The sequence below is a fragment of the Podarcis tiliguerta genome (genome assembly GCF_965153285.1).
Source record: "Podarcis tiliguerta genome assembly, chromosome: 5".
Taxonomy (NCBI): Eukaryota; Metazoa; Chordata; class Lepidosauria; order Squamata; family Lacertidae; genus Podarcis; species Podarcis tiliguerta.
Genome location: NC_139538.1, coordinates 41,110,255 through 41,122,567, shown reverse-complemented (window position 1 = coordinate 41,122,567; position 12,313 = coordinate 41,110,255). Strand labels below are relative to the sequence as shown.

Here is a 12,313-nt window from a genome sequence, read left to right as displayed (position 1 = left end):
TGTATCATTTCCGCCTGGAGGCAGCAAGATTGGGACTTAGCGGGGGTTTGGTGTTGTTTTGCATTAGGAAGCAGGACGGGCTGCTTCCTGGATCAGCTGAAAGCCTAGGTTCCTGTCCAGATGGATGCAACCAAATGGGTCATCACAGACTCTTTAAATTTCACCCAAATCTCTGGGTGTTCAAAGTTTGCACGCAACCTTGGTGGCTTGGACTCCTCATGTTGCTATTTATTTCCCCCTAACAGTTCTGGATCCAGAATTTGGGAGATCTTTGGGCAAGACTACTTGGCCAGACTATCTGTCCACCTACCCCAGCAACTGTCTGCACTGAGTGATAATAGCTCTCCAGGGTCTCAGACAGAGGTCTTTCTCACCATCTGCTGCCTTATCCTTTTTTAAAAGGATGCCAGGGATGGGACTTGATATCTTCTGCATGTAATGCATGTGCTCTGCCACTGAGCATTGGTTTCTCAGGCATGGCTTCGCCTAGATTTAACACAGGACCTCTCATTCCCTGAGCAAGAACAATACCTCTAGATTTTACCTACCTTTTACCTACCTTTAATATCTCTAGATCAGAGGGAGGCAACATGGTGCCCTCCAGGTGTTGATGGACTAGCCAGCTGGCCAGTGATCAAGGATGATGGGAATTGTAGTCCAGTAACATACGCGGAGCATCATAGTGGGTACCTCTGCTAGAGACCTCTGCTCGCTGGATTCTTTCACACGGCTTCTGTACTTTCTGGTGCTCTGTGCAAAATAAGAATGGCCACGTTCTTAGGCAATGGGCATTTTGCATTTCTTGGGATCGCAGCAAAAATATTACCTTGTCACCCTCTGGGGCTAACCTTGCTTCTGAACAGTAATTGCTCAGAAATGCGTCCTACCTTACTAATTAGATAAGAACAGCCTTTCCCTCTGTGTGTTAATCTGTCTTGCCAGCTAATGCCCAGTTTATTAAAAGTGAGATGAAGTTAGTATCTGGACTTCACCTTATTAGGGGACCTAGCTGTGGATTTGGCTTGTTAATTTGAGGGGAGACGTATGGAAGAGATGGCTTGCCTTGACTAATCTTGATAGTGGATCTCCACCCCCACCCAAAAGATAGAGAAGGCCATTGTCAATTCTGTGGGGCATGGATTAGGAAGTCTGAGTGTAAAAGAAAGGCCTGGAGCAGGAGTTCCGTGGATCATCCGTGGTCTATGAACTCCATTCAGGTGGACCATGGTGTGTCTGTGGCTTTTGGATTGAATACAGGAAATGGCACATCCTCAAATTAAATATGTTGATTTTAAGTGTATTTTAATTATCTTTTATTCCTTATATTGTATTTTATTATAGTGCAGTTTTAATTCTGTGGAATTAAAATTGTAATACCATAAAATGCAATGCCGTAGAAATAAAAGAAGCAATTAAAGGCATACTTAAAAAGCAGACAGCAACTAGCACATCAACTGCTATGACAGGCCAAAAAAACAAACAAACAAACCCATTAAGTGGTTCTGCAAGACCCTCAGCAGTTTTCAAGTGGTCCATGGGGGGATGGATGGTTTGGGAACCATTGGTCCGTCCGACCCCCATCCCTACCCTGCCCCAGCTGAGAGACTGGAAGGTAGCTGTTGCAAGTGTAGGCTAAAACTACATTATTATTATTTTGACTTGTTTTGCTTGTTCAGTCCTGTACTTAACACTGTCCAGTAAACATGGATAAGTTGGATGTGGAAACAATCAAATTGAGAGGAGGGCTCTGGCATTTTAAAGGCAGCAATCCATTTTCTGACTTTCATGCACTTTGAAGTGCTCTGAGTCAACGACAAGCACTGCTGTGGTTCTCTGTGCCGGATTGAGGCAAAGCCGATAAAAGCCTTAGAGCAGCTTGGTTAGGGCTTGAAGAATCTGGGGTCAGGATGCTGATGTGCAGGTGGGAGCTTGCTTCTACCAGTTTCTTGGAAATAGCAAGGTAGCTGTAGGTCCAGCATATGAAAAAGCCATGTGACATTAGCTCTCTCCCACATCCAGAGCAAAGTCACAGTGACTTCCTTGGACATGGTTGCCCTGCTTTCTAGAGAGCTGTTTCTGAAAGTGTTTAGGGGGAGAGTGGAAGCCACAAAGAGGGCTGGGTACCATTAAATCCTAGTGCAAGGCACATAAGAGATGCATGGGTAGTTCCTCGATCCAAAAGAATAATCAAAATACAGAGTAATAGAGGGTATATAGAGCTTTTTTGGCAGAATGTTTGATTCCAGGTGTAGCTCTGTTTAAGGAAACAACAAATCAATAGAGCCGCCTCGGTTTTAGAAGTGCCACACCGTTATGAAATTACTGGTGCTTGGAGCATGTTTTTAGTCCTCATGGTTGCAAAGAGAAGTTTGGAAACACGTTGGCAAGGATTGTAGAGGGGAGAGGCTACACAAGGTTGTCAAATGTCAGTGGATAGTATTTCAGCTCCCCCTTCCTGCTCTATAACTGGCTACATCAGTGGTTCTCAATGAGTGCTGCAGGAGAGGATGGCAAGGGTCGTGGGGAAACCCAAGGACAATCAAAGAAACATTTAAACATTTCAATTTTACATAGGATAGTACAAGTATAATATCGAAATATATTTTTTTATTTGAAGAATATAGATAGATATCTTTTCCAAATGAGAGCAGGAGCCTCAAGTGACATTCCTAGTTGTGTTTTCCAGTGTATTTCTTACTTTCAAAAAATTGGCATGGCACGAGCAAATTTTTGTTATTAAAGTGTGAACCAGAGAAAAATTTTTGAGACCTTCTGGGCTGCATCCCAGTTCCCAACTTCTGTCTTTGTGCCTTCCTGCCTCACATGCCTCTACCCTAGCCAATGCCTGTACCATTTTTCTTTTAAGTTGAAAGAGATCTGGTACAATCACTGAGAATTTGAATCATGAAAGCAAAATGAAGTAAGACAAAACAGCTGTACCCTGTGCTTAGAATGTAGCCATGGTTATGAGGCTATTGTAACTGTGCATAACGGCATGCATAAATCCACCCATCCTTTGGCCAGGAAAGGAGTTACTGATCTAGTTCCACCTCTGCCTTCCCTTGGCTGTAGACTATTTCTGCTCTGTAAGAGGCAGCAGGTGGGACATAGATTGTGCTGCTGTTTCCAGGTTATCCTCCCCTCCCTGCTTCCCCAAACACCTACGTGGGGCTACATTGCTCTGCTGCTCACTCGACTGATTTCTTTCCTCTCTTACAGATCTTGGCAGCACTATGCAGCCAGCTATGGAGAAGACTCGGATACGGCCCAAGAAGCCAGACAAGGCCCTGTACGTCCCCAGAGCTCTACGCGAGACGGCCGGCTCAAAAACCAGCACCTCATTAGCCACCAGACATGGGAGTGAGGGGAGCCTCTCCTGCTCCTCAGGGAAGGAGATCACCAAAGGATGTGAGGGAAGGCCGAGTCCCAGAGCTGGGAGAGGCCTGTTTCACGAGGACCGGGATGGAGTGGATGCGCCCAGAGAACCAAGAGGAACCTCGTCCCAAGGCGGGAGCTATAGCAATGCCTTCTGCACAAGGCCAAAGGCTCGGAAAGCATCCCAGCAGAAGGCTGAGTCACACAGACTGCCCGCTTCCTCCAGCTCCCTAGCCACAACTCCCTCTGCACTGCCCAACCATCACGCAGAGTCCTGCACTGACCTCTCTCATACTAATCTATTGTGGAGGATGGCCGAGCTCCAGCTCCAGCCAAGGCGTAACGAGGTAGACTGCTCTTGGGAGCAGCAGCACGTGTGTCCGTCAGCAGAGCAGGACGCTTTCTCTTTGCAAAGGACTCCCCGCACTGGCGTGAGCAAGCAGGCAGGAACACTCCTCACAGACCAGGTAGGGCTGAGTGAAGGGAGTGTGCAGACATCCAGCAGCGAGAGGCTCTCGGATGAGGGAGAGGTGGGTGACGGTGGCCTGTTGGCCAGCAGGGAAAGCACAATGGCACCCGCGAGCCAAGGTGACTCAGAACCAGCTGGAGTAAGTGAGGGCGATGTGTCTGGAAGTTTAGCTGAGGGGGTTCCAGGTGGCCCAGGGGCACATGAGGATTGCCTCTCGGCATGTGCAGGTGAGGGCGTGCCTGATCCAACAGATGCAGGCAAGGGAAACACGTTGGTTTGCCCTGAGACAGTTGAGCCTGGTGGATGTGAAGGCACCGATAAGAGCAACTCCAATCCGACAGAGATGAGTGATGGTAGCATGTTGGACTATACGGCCAATAAAGTTCCAGATCAGACAGAACCAAAGGAAGGCAGTGGCATCAAAGACGCAAACGGGAGCGTCACTGCTCAGGCAGAAGCCAACGAGCAGAGCACACTAGAGCATGGCGAGGAGAATGAGAGTAGTGTGCCCAGTCATGCAGTTGAACACATGTCTGATCAGATTGGAGTGAGCTTTGATAACGGGCCTGGAAACAGGGATGAGAGCCCTTTAATTGAGGCAGGTGGTTCAGGGGTGGCTGCAGGCTGTAACTCTTCAGATAGTGACTGTGGGGCAAGGGATTGTCACCCCAGTTGTGTCTTGGAGGATGAAGTGGGGCAAGGGTGTGGCAGGGAACACGAGGAGGGAGGCAGCATTTCCCATCACACCTGTCGGTGCAAAGGCGATGTCTCTGGGGCCGAGGCTGCACCGGCAACAGGAGAAGCGACTTTGGGCATGGGAGAGCAAAGTGCTGATGGAAGGGAGGCTGCTGGCCAGTCACTGGGACGTGCCTCAAAGAAGGCGGCGTGCAGCGCAGAGAGAGTCATGGAGGGAGCAGGCGCTCTCTCGGGGGACGCCTCAGTGCAAAAGCCAAGCCATGGGGATGTGGGCACGAGGTGGTGGCATCCGTCTGAAGCCAAGGCAGGCAAAGAAGCTGGATGGAGCGAGGAGCCTGCTGGAACCAGCATTGACCCGGCAACCGGCAATGAGGATGACGGCGTGGCAGATGAGAGCTGGGATGCTCTGTTTAATGACGATGGTGACTGCCTGGATCCGCATTTACTGGCGGGGGTGAGTACTCTCTGTGGACTTTTCCTGGATCTGGGTGTCATGAGACATGGTGGCGGGAGATAGTTGCATGTTGGGGAGCACGTGACGCAGCTGGTTTATGGAGAATGCATTTTTAGTTTTGAAGTCCTGCATGGCTGGCTGAGCTGGTGTGTCTGCAATGCCTTTAAACTGCAGATGTGCTTTATTTCTCGCCTTCTCTTTCTCTTTCAATCTCAATATTTATCCAATGCCCTTTCCCAGAAGGTCATACCATAAGCAAGAGATTTAAAATTTTCTGTTGGAAAATCCAAACCTCTATTCTTGGAGTAAACTGATTTTTACACACACACACACCCCAGTTTAAATCTGTAGGTGGTCCTGATTTCAGTTTTTAGATTCCATTTATTGAAACATTTCCATTCTTTTGGAGGGAGAGGAGAGAGAAGCCACATTGGGTCTCTGTATGTACAGGGACTGGAACCTGGTGATCAGCAGAGACAGAGAGCCCGAGTTCTACTCTGTTTTTTGAGCATTTAGTACAGATTGCCTGCACACTTTGAAGCTTTTCACCAGAGGCATGGGAGCTACTAAGTTGCTTCTTTATGAAGTCATGATGAGAGTTAGAGGGTGTGGAGAAAGCTTTTGCAAAGTTAACGCATGATGATGACACTTTCTGGGTTGAGCCGATTTCTGTCGCCTTCAATAATTGTGGGGAGATGGTCACATGTATTCTGTCATGAGGCTAGAGGAGGACTCAAAAGAAACACCACGAATGGCCTAGTAGTCCGTGGAGGTCTCCAACAGAAGTGGTGCTTGAGAAATCATTAAACAAGAGGAGCACAACAATTGGCTTGAGAACTCTCCAACACCTTGAACTCCGCAACGCTTGCCAAACTCTCTTGGCTGACTGGATATAATAAAATGCGTAAAATAAGGCAGGCGGAAGTTCCTCTGCACGATGGCTCCGTTGCTACGAAGCAGAGCCTTCATGATGACCACGAGGCGTGCAGAGACATACCGTGAAGTTTCATGGAAATGGCAGGTTTTTAATTGGCTCTGGCTTGTTAGCATATCGCCCTGCAAGAATAGCGCGAAATGTGTTGCGATGAGTAGCTCAGCACGGGGAGCGTGCAGCCTTGCCTTCCGTTTATGAGGAAAGCACTGTGTCGGCTGGATGGCTGAGAGCCCCTTATTAAAGCTTAAATCAATACCATAAACCCTGTACTTTTGGAGTGACACAATAGTACCTAAAGTAACAAAGTGTCCTAATATTGCTGCGATGTGCATTCAGGCCTGCTTAGGAGCCGGGGGTTGATCTGAATGGATTCGGCTTGCTAATAGCTCCGGCGAACCATTGAAATTAACTAAGCAGGCTCATTACCAAGGGTTAGCTCATAAACCATCCTAAACTCCTGGTAATGGAAGCTGTTAAAACTCCATGGGGGCAGCTTTTACAGGAAGTAGCTTTGGGTTCACTGCTGCTTATTCCAGTCAGTTAACGGCAAGGAAATTAAATCTCCCTTTCTGGCAGGTGACCGGCCAGTTGAAAGTGAGGCCGGATCATGCAATCGTTGCACAGGCTACCCATTGCGCCTCTGTGCAGAAGTGCTAGCACACCAAGCAGAACTTGTCTTCATAGGTGTTGAAGGCGTAGCAAGAACAGAATTGCCTCCAAACCGATTTTGCTGCCCATGTGTGGCTCAATCTCTGTATGGTGCTGGTCTTGCATATCAAGGCGCATAGACAACCTCCACGACTCCCAGGCTCATATAAACAAATCCAGCTGCAAAGGAAAATTTGCAGGGTTTACTGGATGTTCACATGTTTCTGCAGCTACGATGCTCAGGATACTGCTGGGTGGAAATGGTTGTGTCCTGAAAGACACAAGGAAAGCGGGTGTGGTGAGGAAGGAATCTAGATGATCTACTTTAGGTCTGCTTTCCTTCTTCCGTAAGGCTGGATCTGCTGCATTGGTGTCGCCAGAGGGAGAGCAGTAGGGCAATAGCATGGCTGGGCTTGGACAGAAGTGGAGGGGCAACCAGCGGACGAGTCCTGTGGCCAGATTGCTTCTCTGTGCTCTCGCCTCCGATCCCAAAGGCCTGACCGCATGGATGCGTGCCTAGTTGTGGGCATGACCTATTTGTAGCATTGTGAATTCTGCATTATGAAATCGCTTTGCTTTGTTTAAACAAACTCTGCGCCTGCTTTCATCAGAGAGCTGATACCAGTAAACTGCCTGCATTAGAAAGCACTAATTTTAGAAAAGTCAGGGATAATTTCCTTTCAATTATCTCACAAGTAACCACTTGGAGGAAGGTGCAGACTGCAGAGTTGAAAGAATGAAGGTGAGGTCTCGGGAGTCGATACTCTGGGAAAAGGCTCAGTGTTGCATTAGGGCAGGCTAAGGGAAAGTCTAAGGGGATGACTTAGGCTCTTTGGGGCAGGGTGAGGGGGTCTTAATGTGGTTTACATATTTCTTAAACACAATTGCAGCTGCATCTTTTGTAACAGTGCCACGCTCGGAGAACCCCAGGATTTCCATTTGCCACAGTGAGGAATGAACTTGAGCAGTTGGCTTTTAGCCATTTTTTAAAAAAAATGGAGACACAATTTTGTTTTGTACTTGCGAGCAAAAAAAACCAAACGTAGATGGTGTGGGGATGCAGAATATCATGTAATAATTGTGGAGGCCTTGATTTCCCCCGCCTGATGTCCTTCAGATGCTTAGAACTACAACTCCTTTAAGCCTCAGCCAGAGCAAGCATACTGGCTGCTGGAAGCTGTAGTTCAAAACCTTGTGGAGCGCCAGGCCGTGTCCATACTGCAGTTCGTTTCAGCAGTCTCTTTTCACTGTACCAGAACAAACCTTTGACTCTCCCCCCCCCTTTGTAAACCGTTTCGAGGGTCTTCTTACAATCAAGCAATACTGTATGTGCATTTTGTTAAATAAAATATAAATAAATGTGTGGGTTCACTGAGAGCTGGGCTACTACCCAGAATGGATATGCTCTACCTTCGCAGTCAGAGGCAATAAAGCTTCAGAATAAACTGCAGGAGGGGAGAGTGTTCTTGGGTTTCCCATGGGCATCTGGTTGGGCACTGTGAGAAGAGGATGCTGGACTAGATGGCCCATTGGCCTGATCCAGGAGGCTCTTTTTATGTTCTTAAGTGTATTCATTTCCCTCCTAGAATTGTAGTTTGGGCTTTTCATATTTATCTTAATGAACACCGGGCTTGTCATATTTATCTTAATGAGCACTGAGCTATGTGTGATTGCACAAATATGCCCACATATATTTTCACCCAATCCATTTATCAGCTTTGATTCCTCCCGGCCCTAAAAAGCTGAGAACCTTGTGAAATAGCTGGACTCTCTAGAATCACATAGTTCCGACACGAGATTTACTGTCTGCTAAGAAAAATGAGTTGATATAGCTGAAGAATGCCCTGGCAAATGGGCACAGTGCTGGAAATTCACCTTGAGGAAGAAAAGAGTTCTGATAATGAAAGAGAGAAGGCGGGACGATGGCTGGGACAAGGGACAGCATGAGACTTTTGTCGAGACCAATTACACAAAAGCTTGTATCGCTTTAATGAGGTACAAGATTGTGTGTGGATAAGACAGGACTTGGGTTGCCTACAGTGACAGATTCTGGGATGTGGTGTGAGCTGTGCTCCTCCTCGTGCGAATATCAGCAGCAGAATTTGTGAGTGATGCCGGCCAATATCTCTAATGGAGGGCCCATTCACATTAGCAATTTCTCCTGAGCATTTAATGATATTTACTTTGGGACATGCCCCTGCTTTGGGTCAACTTGCATCTGTCCTGCAGTAAATTGTTCCCTGGAGTGTTTTTAAAATACTACAGGAAGATCCTGTCCTTGGTGAAAATGCTTCTCCTTTAAACTATGAATGTCCCCAGAGTCCGGGTATCAGAAGATCTCCGGGTGCTGGAGAAATGTGGCAGTGAAAATTCACAGGCAAGATTCCTGCAAAGCTCAGAGTCTGGCTTCCTTTCTGCAGCTCCAGCCTAGTGACGGTGCTGATGCAGATATGCACATATCTATATCCTCCTGCTTGTGTTTTAAGAAAAGAAGAATATGGTGAGATAAAAATGGAAGGAGGGGGAAAACAGCTCGTGACTAAATAAAGCTGTTCCTCTGCTATTGCTTTCCCTGGTGAAAAACTTACTTTAGTTTCTCGTACCAAGGTCAGTATAACTCATTTCGTTGCATAGGAGGAGTGTTGCGCTGAGATTCGGGTGTGTGAAAGTGGGATTTAAAATGAGAGCGATCAGATCATGGCATACACAAAAGAGGGTGCTTTGCATGAGTTGATGTTATGGCTTGTGTGTCGGTGCTGAGCTGCAGGTGAGATGTGTTTGCTTAATTCTCTGTGTGTAAGAGTGGAGTTGGGAGTAAATGCTTCTGTGCAGGCTTGCCTGGGGATCAGGGTAAGGGCTTATGTTCAGGCCCTGTGCAGATGTTTGAGAGTTGCCTTCTTCTGGCACAGCCCTTGGGCATTTCCTCACTACCTAGAAACCACTGCTGCTGGTTCCTGTTTGGGAATCTGCGAAGCCTTTTTGGAACACCCTGTTTTCAATGACTGGGGGGGGGGGTCTTGCTCTGGGGCTGGGCCTTTGGTCCTCATGGCCCTGGAGTCTAGAGTGGATTCTTTCATTTTCATTTCACAAAGTTGGAAGGGACCACCAAAAGGCTATTCGATCCATCCCTCCTGTTTCTTTTGATCCAGTCCAACCTGTCTCCCTTCACTCAGAAGAAGAAGAAGAAGAAAAAGAAGAAAATATGATCCTTCCCAAATCAGAACAAAAACTTTAACATGCAATGGAAAATGTGAAAATAATTCATTCTGTCGTTTTGAAGGCCATTACTTGTCTAGTTTGGGTGCCCAGCACTGACCAGCAACCCAGCTGTCCTTGCAGGCTGCACACCCGAAAGGCCAATGCATGTGCCGTGTGATGCGCTTTTTTCAGTCATCCGTGGAAAATATGGAATAGCTGGTAATACAGTGTTTCTGGGAGGATTACTTTTGGCTAAACTGGCCAATTCTGTTGGAGAGATTGTAACTAGGCAGCCCTGTCTGCAAAAGGGAGGAGTGTGCTAGAGCAGGCTGCCACGGGCACACATTTCTGCCTCTTGCCTTACACGCTTTTATCTCTATAAGGCTCCTCCGGCCTCTGCCACTGTGCTTCACTCTCCCCCCGCCGCATGTTGACTGTCTTCTCCGTCTCAAAAGCTGAGCGAGCGAGCGAGAGTCAGCGCAGCAGCGTGGATAAATCTTTGGAGAGCGTTGAGCCGTGGCAGACAGTCTTCATTTCCTGTGTCCTCTTGCTCCTTGCTGCCTGTGCATCCGCCGGCAGAAGCTTTCCCAGCACAGGACAACATCTGAACATTAGCGATCTCTGGGAAGGAGACTGCGAGCAGGAGGCTGGGACTGTGTTAATGCGGCACGAGGGCGCACGGTTCCTGTAAGCAACCCAAGACAGGAAGCCCATTAATGGGCTCGCTTTTTCCTGCGCGAACCATTGCAAGCATATTTGTAAGAATGCGGTGCCATGTTCCCCGCTGCGCTGCCCCGAAACATGTGTGTGCTTTGTCGCTGCAGAGCAGGCTCACATCCGTCAAGCCTAAAGTGTGCAGAGATAAGCAGGCTTTGTGGGCAGGTTTGTACATGTTGCGCATTGTGCATGGATTGTCACCACCCTTGCCAGGCAGGCAGCTCCTGGTCCTCAGTGTGCCTTCTGCTGCACCCAGTGGTTTGTGAAGGTCAGGGGTGCTCATGCAGTTGCTCTCCATCATCTCTGAAGATCTGCCATGCCACTTAATGTTATGAGAGGCTGCTCCCTCAAGCATTTCTTGGCCAGCTCCCGCTGCGACCGAGTGTAGTTCGCTTAGGTTCCTTAACGATCAAGTTAATAGCTTGGATCCTGTTAAATCCACCGAGGCACTCACTCCATCCTGTCCCTCTTGCTGCAGATCCACCTCTTCCTCCCTGATTCGCCGGCTCGTTCTTCCGTGCTCCACCCACCCACAAATTCACTTTCCCGAAGAAATTATCTGAATTGCTGTCTTTTATTGACCGAAGTAGCTGGAATTTATAGACTTTCCCTGTACAGCCGTGGCTTCTGTTGGTACAGGTACTTGGGGAAGCAGACAGAGTCTGGCTGAATTATAGACTCCCTTGCCCACAGGATGCGTGCGGAGCTGTGCCGCTTAGGGACCTAGCACAAGTGCGTTTCCCTAGGAAAGCTGCATCCAGCTTTCAGTCTCCCAGCAGCTATGATGGTTGACTTTGGGGGTAAAGGTTTGCCAAGGCACACGTATGGAGGGGAGCTGAGTGGTCAGGCTAAGCAATTCAGTGAAGGGTCGTTGTTCATTAGGCCATGATGTTGCAGACCTGGAGACATGAGATCTGCCAGCATTTCGCAGTTGTTCCCAGAGGCCTGAGTCTCTTCCCTCCCCGCTTTTGCAGGGGAAGGAACCGTGTTTGCATTTTGGCTTTTGGTTCTTGCAAATCCTCCAAGGTGGTTTACAGCTGTTAAAATCTCGCTGCAGTTAAAACTAGCAAGTATTTAAAAAGCCAAAATAAAACATCCAGAATAGGATATACACTAAAATCCAGATGAAATAAAACCTTCTTAACTGCTCATCTAAAAGACAATGTCCTCCACCATTGGAACTGCTTGTAAATAAAGAAGTTGACCCTGAGTTTGCTTATTTTCTCATCCCTCCCAATCCATTTCCCTTTTGTGATGTGTCTTGAGTGCAGAGAAATCTTTGCTTAGTGACTTATAAGCTGTTCAGGGAGCTTTTTATAGCCAAAGAATGGGATGAAAATAAAAGCTCTAAATAAATAAATGCACATATGTTGTCAGTGGAATACAGAACAGGGCCTCGGAAGATGACTACAACTGATGGGCAAGTTCATGCGAGGGGAGGCAGGCCTTCATATATCCTGGCCCAAAGCCATTTAGGGCTTTATTGATAATAACCAACTCCTTGAATTGGGTCTGAAAATGAATTGAAAGCCGCTGCAATTTAAACAAGGCCAGTGTAATATGGCCAGAAAAGCAGACACCAGACATTATTCTGGCTTCAGCATTTTGCACCAGCTGTGGTTTCTGAAAAGTTTTCAAGGGCAACCTCACATCTAGAGTGTGTTAGTAATCACAGCGTAATTTGTTTCCCTTAGGAACAGTGTGAGATCAGCCTGCTTCATTCTCCCGCTCTCTTCTTTGATTTTGGGGTGCAGGTGTGCACAGCATCTCGGGAGCCGGGTCCCAGCACACCTGTCTCCTCCCTGAACCTGTCTTAAAAAGA

At 47.7% G+C, this 12,313-nt stretch overlaps 1 protein-coding gene and 1 long non-coding RNA gene across 2 annotated transcripts in view; both read left to right on the top strand.

Moving 5' to 3' along the window:
- The window catches only part of R3HCC1L (R3H domain and coiled-coil containing 1 like), a 34,599-nt gene that overhangs the window by 15,278 nt on the left and 7,008 nt on the right, over positions 1-12,313 (top strand). Inside the window, 1 exon segment of the mRNA XM_083441266.1 lies at positions 3,220-4,994. Coding sequence (XP_083297392.1) covers positions 3,220-4,994 — 1,775 coding nt within the window.
- Positions 5,002-11,614, top strand: LOC310677997. The gene is made up of 2 exons (XR_014511553.1): positions 5,002-9,733; positions 9,765-11,614. It is a non-coding gene; the product is annotated as an uncharacterized lncRNA (long non-coding RNA).